The 12,323-nt window shown below is 40.7% G+C and overlaps 1 protein-coding gene across 1 annotated transcript in view; it reads right to left on the bottom strand.

Moving 5' to 3' along the window:
• Positions 1-12,323, bottom strand: part of LOC121673265 (glutamate receptor ionotropic, delta-2) — a gene marked incomplete at its 5' end in the record, with an annotated part of 212,004 nt that overhangs the window by 89,561 nt on the left and 110,120 nt on the right. Inside the window, one exon of the mRNA XM_042046429.1 lies at positions 6,099-6,294. Within this exon, the coding sequence (XP_041902363.1) occupies positions 6,099-6,294 (196 nt within the window). The remainder of the gene's footprint in view (positions 1-6,098; positions 6,295-12,323) is intronic.

Below are 12,323 nucleotides of genomic sequence, written 5' to 3'. Positions count from 1 at the left end.
TTGCTCCCAGGGAAGGAGAAGGGCCTCTGTTCTTAGAGATGAAATGCTCCCAGAGATGGGTGAAGAGAACTTTTGTTTCTGAACGGCTCAACCTTAAAATCGTAACCCAGTAATTCAAGAGTGGACCCTCGAAAGCAGTTGTGGGAAAAGCTGCAAGTCGGGGGAAGGGACTCACATGCGAGCAGAGAACCAACCCGGGCGGCTGGCTCGTTGTGATAATGTTTTCATAGCACGAGCAAGAGAAACTCCTCTTCCTAAATGGACTGAACAAGGTTATTATGGAAGTGGTAAACAGACTGACCATCTTAAGGGTTGTCTTTTCACATTGTCAGTGGGAGAAGGGAGGAAGGTGGGGGGGAGGAGGAGAGTTCTGAAGGTGTGGTATGATTTTTTTTTTTTCCCCTCTTTCTTCTTTTAGGTCTGTTAATAAACCTCTTTATATTCTTTCAAGTTTTGTGCCTGCTTTGCTTTTCTCCTAATTCTTATCTCACAGAAGGTAAACAGTAATGAGTATTTTGGACCAAACCACTACACTGAATTGGTGTTTCTGCCCGGTTACAAACTGAACCCGCTACAGTCTGGAAAGTTCTCCAAAAGAACTGAGAGATAAGAGAGAGAGCAAGCAAAGACAGCCATGGAAGGTAAAATGACACAGCACCATAGCAGGACAGCAGTCAGTGACATCTGAAGTTGTTGAAGTGACTGTCGGGCATACGCAGAGTGACCTTTGAACAGGAGTCAGGAGCAACCTGGGTGCTGTTTCAGGGAGAGGAAAAAGGGTAAGGTACATTCAGTAGCATGTAAGATGAAACAGGAGAAGATGAACTCAGATAAACCTTTCAGAAAAATTTGGAGACAAAGGGAATACAGCAATAGTTGGCTTGCTTAGTTGCTGGATGAACACATGTCCATGTAGATCCACTTCTTGATATGTAGGCTAATTCAAATTCTGACTTATTCATTTGAATAAAGCCCAACTCTGCAGAAAATAACTTTTACAGGTGTTCTACTCAAGATAAAACCTGTGAAAACTCTCTCGAAAGTCAGTTAGATCAAACTTTATTATATACTCAGAAGTGTTGGTGAGGGAGAGCAAGCCTTTTATTAGACATAGCCTGAATTCTGAGAAAATGTGGTAGTAAGAAAAGTCTTGCATTTAATTTTTAAAGCTATGCACAAAATCTGCTTCATGCTCTGTTAACTGTCACAGACCACTTATTGTACTTCCCAAACACACTGAGCTCCTAAGCTAACCAAGGTAACTATTAGCTGTTTGATAATGCCTGAAAGTAACGCCACACTGTGTTTGTAGTGCTTTCTGGTCAGGATTCTAATTTTTGTCACTGCTGTAAGTTTTTTAAAGCCCCAGATATGGCAGTAAAGATACACAGGATTATGGGAAAAAAAAATAGCCAGACCACCCATGATAATAAAAAAGTAAGGGCAGTGGGTGCCTTTGGTACTCCAAGGCACCTGCCAGCTCTAAATCATGGACTGTACAGGAGACAGTAATTGCAAAATAGAGAGCCTGCACCTTCAGCTGTGGGACTGAACACATCAAGCTCTTAAGGGTACTTGTTAACCTTATCACTTGTAGAGCAGACACAGAACATCTCACCTGCCCAAGAAGCATCAGCTCCAGAGGCAGAGGGGAACCAGGGAACTGCTGTTTGGGTTGATAATTAGCCTGCTAACCAACAGTTGCATAGTGTAGCTGATCCCCTGGGCGTGAACTGAAATAGGCTGGAGAGCTGTCCCAGCATTGTTACATGCTCTCACCTCTTCTGCTGCCTATCCCTTTCTTAGCCACTGCCAAACTGCTGAGTCATGGTGCACATCCAGTATTCCAAAAGTCTGTCTTGGTTCTCTTTTGTTTTCAGTGTCTTTTCATTGGGCTACTCCATGGCCAGAAATGTTCACAGGAAAGAGGTGGGGACTTCCATACATTAACTAGATGTTTTGCGGTGCTATCAGTGAATCTGTCACAAGAACAGCAATTCCAATGGCAAATTTTTAAGTATATCAGGATAATTAATGAATTCAGGAGGGGGTTTGGCCCACCAAGGTAAATATTCATGATGTCGCTACTGCTGTAGACAAATTACGAATATCCATGGTCAGTTACTGACAATTTGTTCTAGCACAGAATTGCAAATTGTTATTACCCCTTTCTTCCCCATACAAGTAACCTTAGCAGAGCTTTGTTATGGTCTATTCATAAATACTTTTACTATTACAGTATTTTCAGGAGGGTAAGACTGCCATCCACAGTGTCCAGGGAAAACAAATGGGCTGAGCAGTTGCTAGCATGCTTCCACTGGCATTGGAATTAGGATCACAAGGAAATCCACATCTCAAGACCAAATTCCTTTTGACACTGTGTGCAAGCTGAAAAGGAAGTACTAGGAGCCTACAAGGAGTTTCTCTTAATGCACCATCCAGAAGCATTGTTTCACCAGACAATAATTCACAAGTTTTCTAGCAGCTAAATATTTTGCAGATAGAGTTAAATAGACAGAAGAGGTTTCAAACACATTCAGATTCCACCTGGGAAAGGAATTTTCCACTCTGTACTACTGGGAGAAATGAAGACGCTGTAGGCTATGGTATCGTGTTCAGAGGAACAAGGTAGGTAGAATAGGGCATTAGGCACTATTATACTCCAGGGAAGAAAGAGCAGACAGGGGCACAATGGAAGAACTCCATTATATTTTAAATGGGAATAGTTCCAAGGATAGGAAAGCCTGTGGTGCTTGTAAAGGATTAAGCAGGGTAATGTGCTTTTTAAGAAGACATAAAGAGGTATGTAATGTGATATGTTTAAGCCTAAATGATTTTTCTTGGAGTCCTCAATGAATGTTTAAGCAGGCATGACTTGGGCCTCTGTAAATCCTCTCTGAATAAATAACTTCCACAAAAATAGACATTCCTATGACAGAATGAGATGCATATTTCATAACCCATGCAAAAAAAAGGAAAATCAATTTGAGATACATGAAACACTTAGGAATAATAAAGAAAAAGGGAAGATAAAAGTGAATATTCTCCAGAATTATCCAGGCTTATATAAAAATACAGCTACCTCCCCACCCATGTTGATTTCACAGAGCAGGAAGACAAACAACTGAGTGCTTCCCTACCTTAAATTCAGACTTTCGACAGCCTTTTGCTGCCTTTTGAGAGAAGAAGAGACAATAAGTGGAAGAAAATATCTAAAGTGCCTGTGCTTTTCAGGCTGTCTCCTGTTTGAGGTATTTAAAACTTCTCTCTCTTCAGGGTAAATCTATCCAGCTGCTCTCTAGCTGGACCTGTGGTATTTATAGCTGTTCATTATGGATGGAACAGGAGCACACATGGTGATATGTATGCACCTGATTTATGAGAGGAACAGGACCAATAAATATCAAAACCTGAAAACTTACAATGGCATGATCTCCCCATCCTATTTCTCTTGCCTGCCCTGCCCTCCTGCCAGGAAAAGGAGGTCAAAGCAGTAGAATGCCTGATGCAAAGTGGGACTGTGCAATCATTGTCATTTGGCTGTATTGTGTTTGCACTCATACAGGTGCCATTCCCCACGAAGCCACTGGTACAGCAAGCAGGCAGTCCTGCTGAGTGAGGGAGGTCATGCTCTGGGTGAACCAGTGGTGGGTCCCTCTCCCCTTCCTCCTGTTTATATATACATGAGCATTAGACTGCTACTTTCCTCACAATAAAATGGTGCAACCTCCACTGGAGCTGTCAGAATAAAAGCAAGACAAAACTAAAGAACTTCTAGGATTTTACAAGAATATTTGGGGAAGTGTCTTCTGTGAAGTTCCTTGCAAACCCCATTTAACCTCTGAGGTGATGCAGCGAGGAGAGTTAAAGATGGGAGTGTTCACTTCATCCCTGCACACCTCTCTCCCATGGTGGTCCATCCTATCTCACTCCCTTCATGGTCACTACTCAGCTGAGTGGAAATCTCCTTCCCTGTACCTATTTGGAGGCACTCATTAAGTCTCTGCTGTCTCACTTGGCACTCCAGGAAGGTTTGCTGAGGTGATGGCCAGTCATGCTTTGGTGCTGATGGATGGGGGAAACAAAATGAAGCACAGAGAAAGACCTGCTGGTTTAGCTTGCCCGGGGTTATAACTGGGTTAATAGCTCTGATGTAGCCAGTTAAATTCATTAAAGACCCTGAAGAGTATTATGAAGCATATAAATAGGCCAAGGGGACCCATGAATTCTTTCTGAAATGTTGTCATTTTATGAAGTGTGTTACAGAGATTATAATCTCTGCCTTTTATCAGATACCTTTAAAAACACTAGTTTTCCTTGCCTAAGATTAGCTTTCTTAATCCAGCTTTCTTCCTGAGCAGGCCAACTACAACTTCCCAAAAACTTCTGTGTGAACAGCAGCTGGCAAATAATCATTTTCGGTGTCATTTCTTCCTGTAAACTGAAGAAAGGGGAGAAACTGTGCACCCACAGGTAGATGTGTATGTTCATTAGAATCAGGCCTAAGACCTCAGATTTTTTAAAACTGGAGGGTGGGGGCTTGCTCACTTGACACGACTTAGTTCTTTTTGACATCGTGATTTGCTTATTCCTGGGAAGCAGAAGCATGAGAAATTAGGAACTTGGATGTTTCTGGTTTTGTAGGTTTTGCCATGTTTCCAGGAATGAGAAATCAATGACTGTAGTCTGGAATTACCTGCCAGCAGGATACACCACTTGTTTGTTTTTTTCAGCTAAAAGCTGTTAGTCAGCACAGCTGTGTTTGATGTACTCTGGGTTTTGATCCTTCCAAAACTCTTTTTATAACTTGGGAAGGGAAGCCAGAAGGAGGGAAGGTTTTTGGTTTCGGGGTTTTTTTTTTTTATACATACAAAAAGCAAACCCCAGCTTTATCAGTCACTTACAAACTGAGCTAAAATATGTTTTCTCAAAAAAAGCAATTTCCTCTAGCCAATAAATCTTCAGGCCCTTTTTTCTTGCTCTTTCAGCTTATGACTTTATCTAAAAGGGTTTCAAAAGTGCATTCCCCAGGGCCTCTCTTGCCTCTTTTATGCTGTTTAGTCCTTCAGAGGAGAAAATATGATCTTGGTTATCCAGAGGTTGGATTGGTGATTTTTAAAACTCCAAATAATCTTTGTTATTTTGTAGTTCTATTATTATCAAGAGCTCACCAGTGATTTCATCATTCTTCTTAACATACTCTTTTCTCTTGTTGCTATCTAGAGTGAGAACACCGGAAATTACACATTTTCCTGGCCAATGGATTTTGGTGGAGACAAAATCGGAGTTCATCTGGATTTTTACAAGTCTCTAAATCGAGATTGTGACAAAGTGAACACACAATTCATGGATATTTTCTCTAAGAAATCTTCACCTTTTGAAGTTCAGAATAAAGTCAGCAAAATATGATATTTCTTTGATTTGGTTTGGAAGTCTGAATATAAAGATACAATGGTAGGGGAAAAGCTTGTTTACAGTCACTCATTAACCTATATTGACTCTTATACTGAATCCTTTCATGGACTAGTGTTTCTATAAAAGCTGTAGCTGTCAGCCACAATTTGGGAGGGAACTATTCCATTCACAAATGTCCCTACAAAGAGCTCTCAAAGTATTTTTCCATTGCTAAACCTACTACAGAAAGCAGTTGTGAGACTCTTCTTTAAAGTCAAATCATTCATTCCTGCCTTCTTCTCTCAAAACAAACATGACCCAGAGCTACAACAGAAAGCCAGGATTTTCAGTGTCAGGAGACTACACAAATAAGATAATCAATGTCTTGTATTCTGGGGTTCTAAGTCCAGTGATCCTATTTCCATTTTGCACCCTTACAAGCACGCTCATCTCCTGTAAATATACCTGTAAATACTTTTTGGGACAAACAGTCAAGGTACTCACATATCAAAATGCTATTCAATGCCACAAACCTGAGAAGTCCCAATCCTCCGTGCCAGTGCGATGGGCTTTCGGAAATTGGTTCCAGGCATGATCATTGCAAGGGTGCAAATGCATCCCTTGTAGCTAAAAGCAACGACTAAGCAAACATGGTGTTACACAGAGCACGTCCAATGGGAAGCATAAAGGAAGCGTGCCAGTACCTTCTGAATGCCTGCGGTGGACTCCAGGACGTTGTTCTCCGAGCCGTTGCTCCTGTTGATCATGCGCCACATCTGGGAATACATGCTGTCCCTCTCGAAGGGATTCATGCCTTTCACTCGCACGTGCTCGTACACTGCGGAGTCCAGGACGGTGCCATAAGGAATATCCGTCTGCCTCGAGAGATCCTGGAGAGACCTTAATTGTTGGGGGAGAAAAAGAGACACAGGAGACTTTAATCCACATTTTCAAGAGGAAGGAGCTGCAGGCAAACAAAGGGCAACTCAGAGGAAGACAGCTCTCAAGACACTTTCTTCTGTTTTTTTTTTTTGTTTTTTGTTTTTTTGTTTTTTTGTTTTTTTGTTTTTTTGTTTTTTTAAGATAAAGCAAGGCTGAAAATTTGTTTTTATGGTTTAAGACACAAAGAGGAATATGAAGTGAAAGGAAGGGGTAGAAAAAGTGAAAATGGATGAAAAAAGAGCAGAAGGAATAAGAGGATCCTGGGAAATGCCAAGCTCGTTTGAGCAGGGGCGAGGCAGGGAGCATTGGAGTCCTACAGAAGTTGGGTACCTGCCTATGGTGCAAACGCACACCCTGCTGTGGGGAGCTGGTGTCAGCACCAGGACTCATGAAATCCAGCCCAGAGCATCTGGGCTGAGCACCTCTGTGTGTTCCTGGGTTACACTGTGAAGGGCAGCGTGGTGGGGGTGTTCCTGCACTGAACTGTGCATCCATCACATATGTCACATCCTGTATTATTTTCAGCAATAAGAAGATTTCTTTAATGATCTTGCACTTTAATGAACTGTTTTTTCATCACATTTTCATGTTATCATGGTTCATGTTATTTAGTCTAATAAATTTGTTCTGTTTACATGTTGTCTAGTCTTACCCTTCTCTATAAACCAGAAAAATAAACCATTTTAGAAGTTTCTAAAGTATCCCAAATGTGGTTTGATCAACCTGCTTTGGACTTAAAAAATGTATATAAAAATCCTTTAAAGTTTCCTTACCTCTTGGCCTGTATTTTCCTTTCCTGCAGAATTGCTCTCCTGTACCTTTGATTCTTTAATGGCACTCATTAAAATTTCAAAGTGACTACTGCAATATGTCTACTGCTTAAAACCCATTACAGCTTTCCCAGCCAAATTAACTGTGTATAAACTGCACAAATCTAGTGGATGACACATAAGGACAATCAAGGAGCTCAGTGCTGTCTTAAAGAAGGCAATAGCAAATTGTAAAAGCTTATTGCAGACACAGAAAATGCAAACAGCAATGTAGGAAACTCATCAAATTCCAAGCTGTATTTCTGAAAAATGTAAATATGAAGGCTAGTGAAAATGGCCCTATGGGGCGGGGGGTGGTAAAAATGGAATTCTTATATGTTGTAAGGATGGCACTGAAGAAAACAGTAATCACATTTCACAGGATGTGTATGCCATGAACAAAACAGAAAGCAGGAAAAGAAGAAATCAATAGAGATCAATGGCAAGGGTTTAGATGTTAGCTAAGTATAAAAGAAATCCTTTGAAATTTAGACATAGGGGCTTCGAAAAACATTGACCAAGAGCTAAATTCTAGTTAGATAACATATAGTAATTACAAGGAAGGGACGAATGTAATTGTGAGGTGTAAATAACTAATGGTATTGAAATCCCTCAAATCATCTCACTTTCTCCAACAAGATCTCATTCCTTTTAAACAGTCTAGGTACTGGGAACCTGCAAAGAATCTGTACATATATGGGGTCATCAAAGGTGAGATGCTATATGTAACATTTCATGAAGCCAAGTGTACTTCTACCAGAGGACCAAGACATGCCCTATTCTATGAGGAAAAATATGAGACTCTGGTAGACTAAAGCATCAGGACAATAAGTACCGTGGTTAGTTGGCAACTGAAAAGTAAAAAAAAATTATCGAGTCCAGATAAACACCTGTGAGTTCTGAAAGACTAAATGTAGAATGGCTGAGCTGTAAGCAAAAATGTGAACCCTCATTGCAGCCAGTGAGCAAAAGGGAAGCAGTAAATATTTTAAAAAGAGGCAGTCGGGGGAATTAGTAAGCTACTTAGGTCATATGCATAAGTTTAATAAACATACTGAAATAAGCATTGACGTAATTTTAAAGATCAGTCCTGAAGTCGACAGGTAAGTTTCTCCAGGGAAAGCAGTTCAATCATCTATCACACTTTGAAATTACTAAAGAAACCCTAAGAATTTCAAAAAGAACTTCATCTCACCAAACAATACACAGATGGTGGAAGTACAGACAACCATCGAAGGAGGAATTTAGAAACATTTCCTAGCAACCCTGGGTAGCATCAGAAATACTCAGTTGGAGTGGATGCTCTTGAGGGATTTCAAAAGTAACAAGAACAGCTTTTGCAGAACTAAAAAGCTGAACAAGAAGAGTGTGACCCTGTGGATGGGGGCAGCACTCACAGCTAAAGCTGAGGTACTCAATGCCTGCATTGCCTCACTCTTCCTCACCAAGGTCTCCCAGGCCTTTGTGACTACAGGCAGGGTTCAAGAAGGCAAGGAACAACGAGCAGTAGGTGGTCAGGTAAATCTCAACCAGACAAGGCAGGGGATTGATCGGCGTCTCTAGATCCAGAGAAGTCAGAGTGTGCTGAGAGAGCTGGCCCAAGTCCTTGCAAGGCCACCTGCTTTAATTTTTGCAGGGTGTGAAGGAGGCTAAGGGAGATCCCTTGATACAGGAGAAAGAAAATGTCCAGACTATATTAAAAAAGTTAAAAAAGATGATTAATGCAATTACTGTTGGTCCAACCTCATGGAGTGAGTCCTCTCAGAGCACATTTCTAAGCACGTGAAGGAGAGGCAGCTGCCTGGCAGCACTCAACATTGACTCACCAAAGGTAAGTCAATGACCAATTTGGTTGCCTTCTACACTAAAATTACTTCATTTGTGGACAAGACTAGAGATATTGACATAATTTACCTTAACTTTAGCAAGGCAGCCTGCCTATTTGCGTCCCACAATATTCTTGTATCCAAATGAGATCATTAGGTACAGCTGTGTGGGAAACCAAATTTGATAAATTCCCAATTGGATTGTCATGCTCATAGGGTAGCTCACCTGCAGGCTGCTAACAGGTACTCCAGAGGTCTAACCTGGGACATGTCTTTACCAATAACTTGGAGGAGGTAAGCAAGCACCCTCCTGTCAAGTTTGCAGATGACATGACTTGGGGGGACCAACCACCTGCTCAAGGCCAGGCTGAAACTCAGATGGGCCTAGAAAGGCTGGAGGAGCAGGGCATGAAATTCAGCAAGGACAAATACAAAACTCTATAGAGTTGAATAAAACTCTGCAACAACCAGACTGAGCACAGCTCTGCAGAAAGGCACCCCGGTAGGCAGCAGTGGGCCTTGCTGAGAGTTTCTCCTTATTTTACCATTAGGCAAAGTGTTGTGCAAAGTGCTGACAGTCTATCTGTCATAAGCATCACTGATGAAAGGCACTAGATAAATACAGCATACTATATTGATCCATTCTGTTACTGCTGCTGCCGCCAGTACGCTCCTATAATCAACTGGCAGTGCTCAGCAGTGCAACGAGCTGTCACAGGATGCAGACTGCAATGTCCTGTAATTGTTATTTGTCATATTAGAAAAGTATGCAAAAAAAATTTATCCAGTCTCCAATTTCTAGTGACAACACTTGGTAAAACTGCAATCATTACAAGACTCTGTGTGGCCATATAATTTCTAATATAACAAGCATCAAAGCATTTTTTGGATATATTATTGCTAAGCAGTATGCAATTGACAGGTGTAGCTGCTGCCACAAATCAGTTAAAAACAGCACAAAAGAAAAAGAGCTCCTGCGTATATCTTGTGGCTATAAAAGCAACTTTGTTATTTTCAGAAGGGCAAACCAGCACAAGACATGAGCTATTAGTCTTGAAGTGTACTACAGTCAGGTATGGGAAGCAAACAGGCTGAGAAGCAAGTGTGCTATCACACACAAAGGCACCACCAGCAGGGAAATAACAAGGAGAAGAATTATGTCAATGCCTTCAGGAAGGCATGTTGTAGTTGCCAAGTCTGGCATTAACTAGAGTCTGCAGTGCCTCACTGTTAGATGTGCTATCCTGTAACACAGGATGCCTCTCAGCTGCCCTACTTGCATCTTTTCACAGTTGCAGGTGAGGTTTCATGCTGAGAAAATGATGACAAGAGGACAAAAGCAAGACAAATGTAAGTGTAAACTCTATGGATGCACTCAATGCTGCTGTTGGCAGTAAACCCAAAGTTCTGGTTCACCTGACCATATGCTGAGGAGAAAGAAAGACTTTTGGGAGCCTTGGAGGTGTACATATGTATATTCTGCTGCATAGACAAGCTGCAAATACAGTAAAGATCTATCACACATCAGTGACTCCCTCCCCTCACACAAACATGTAAAATGGGATCATAATATATATGACCTCCTTCAGAAGCTGTTTGTTTAATAACCCACAGCTCTGCAGACTATTGCTGAGACATTGAACCTAGAAGCTATGGTACAGCAAAACAAAGAGAAATGACAAACTTTGAGAGAACTACTAGAATTATTAAACCACTGAGGTTCCCTTACAGAAGAAAGAACTCTTATAACTGCTTTGCCTCCAGCCTGGTTTATAGGTTACATATTGTTCAGTGTACCTGTGCTCCTGGATTAAACAATTCCTTCTCTTTTCAGACAAATGCCTTTAGTGGACATGTAAATCCTCAGCCTCACTCTGTCACCCAGTCTCAGCGCACAGCTGCCACATCAGATCTCAAAACAAGGAAAAAGCCTCTGTCAAGCTAATTAATTCCTACAAGGGATCCTTTGATGCCCAAATTCTGATTCCATTACCCACACTGAAAATTTTTCGATAGTTCTCAGTTGAACTACCTGTAAAGCAAAGCACTCATTAGCATGAGTAAGCAAATGATAATCTCACATTTTAAAACTTTTTTCTCCTTGAATTTCTAATTTTGAAGCAATAAGGTAATGAATGATAAAATTTTCTTAAGAATTTAAAAAAAGCAGATATAAATGAAAAAACTGTTAAAAAGTAAGATACCTTCAACTGAGTTTGTATACAGACAAATTCTGCTTCTAGGGAAGTGACCATGCAGCCAGGTCATAATTCAGCTTATTTTTTCTATCACTCATGCAGCACTGTGGGGAAAAATATTATGAGTGGCCTTTATGGTAAGTTTTTTTCCCATTGCAATTACTGGGATAATACCAATATTATCCCAGCATCAATATTACCCTAAATTAACTAGGCTAATAGGGCTATTCAGAGGAGGAATTGAGTCATTTGAGGAAGAATTATTAACAGATAGATGTATTTTTCAGCGTTTGTTGATTTTGTTTAGTATTCTACACCCTTAATCAGGCAGCAGTTGTCAGGTCACTTTCATTTTATGGCTTAGTGCAAATCAATTACTTTGTAATTTAAAAAATTACCTCTGCCTCCAGCTAGAAGAAAAACGTAGTAGGATTTGGATATGTTTCTTTCTCCAAAGCATACCCTCTTCTATAAATTCAGATCCTAGACTCAGAATTGGTAACATGTTCACATGTCAGCCAAAAATATTAAAAAAGTACACAGAAAAACGCTGAAAACAAAAGGTCAGCTTCATAAATAAATAAGTAACCAAATTTCTTTTTAGGTGATAAAACACCACTGAGGTCAGAGACCTGGGCATCAACATAGCTTTGTAGACCTGGGTTATAGATCAATTCAGGCTGGCTGTGCTAGGCTTGAGTGATGCACAGAGCTGTTTGTAAGAACCAGTTACTGAATTTTCAGCAAAAAACAACTGATCTCATGGCCCACACTGAAGATTTTATTTATTACTAATACAGATAAAGCTTTCCAGTGCTTTTGAGGGTTTTTCAGTTCGTTTGTCCGGTTGGTTGTTTTTTTTTCCCTAGGACAGTAAGGATTAGTTCACAAGCAGATTTAGGGCTAAGGAACGGGGCACATTAAGCCAAGGGGTTTGACTGTTGTCAGGGTCAGCTGTGGCAGAAACCATGTTAAATAAAAGATTAATGGACATGCATTGGGCAATATCTAATTACTGAGTTCTAGGCAACCCCCTTGTAGAAATCCTGTAGTCAGTTGCACTGAGCTGTATAAAGCCTTGGGGACTCCTTAGCTTCAAATGAATCACGGTTTAGCAAAATGTTGTGAAAAGAATGATTAAGGAAGGAAAGACC

The sequence above is a fragment of the Corvus kubaryi genome, unplaced genomic scaffold (assembly GCF_017639235.1).
Source record: "Corvus kubaryi isolate FWS band 111438036 unplaced genomic scaffold, C.kubaryi_AGA036_p1.0 65303, whole genome shotgun sequence".
Classification (NCBI taxonomy): Eukaryota; Metazoa; Chordata; class Aves; order Passeriformes; family Corvidae; genus Corvus; species Corvus kubaryi.
Note: the sequence above shows the minus strand (reverse complement) of the source record. Positions and strands in the feature narration are given on the sequence as shown.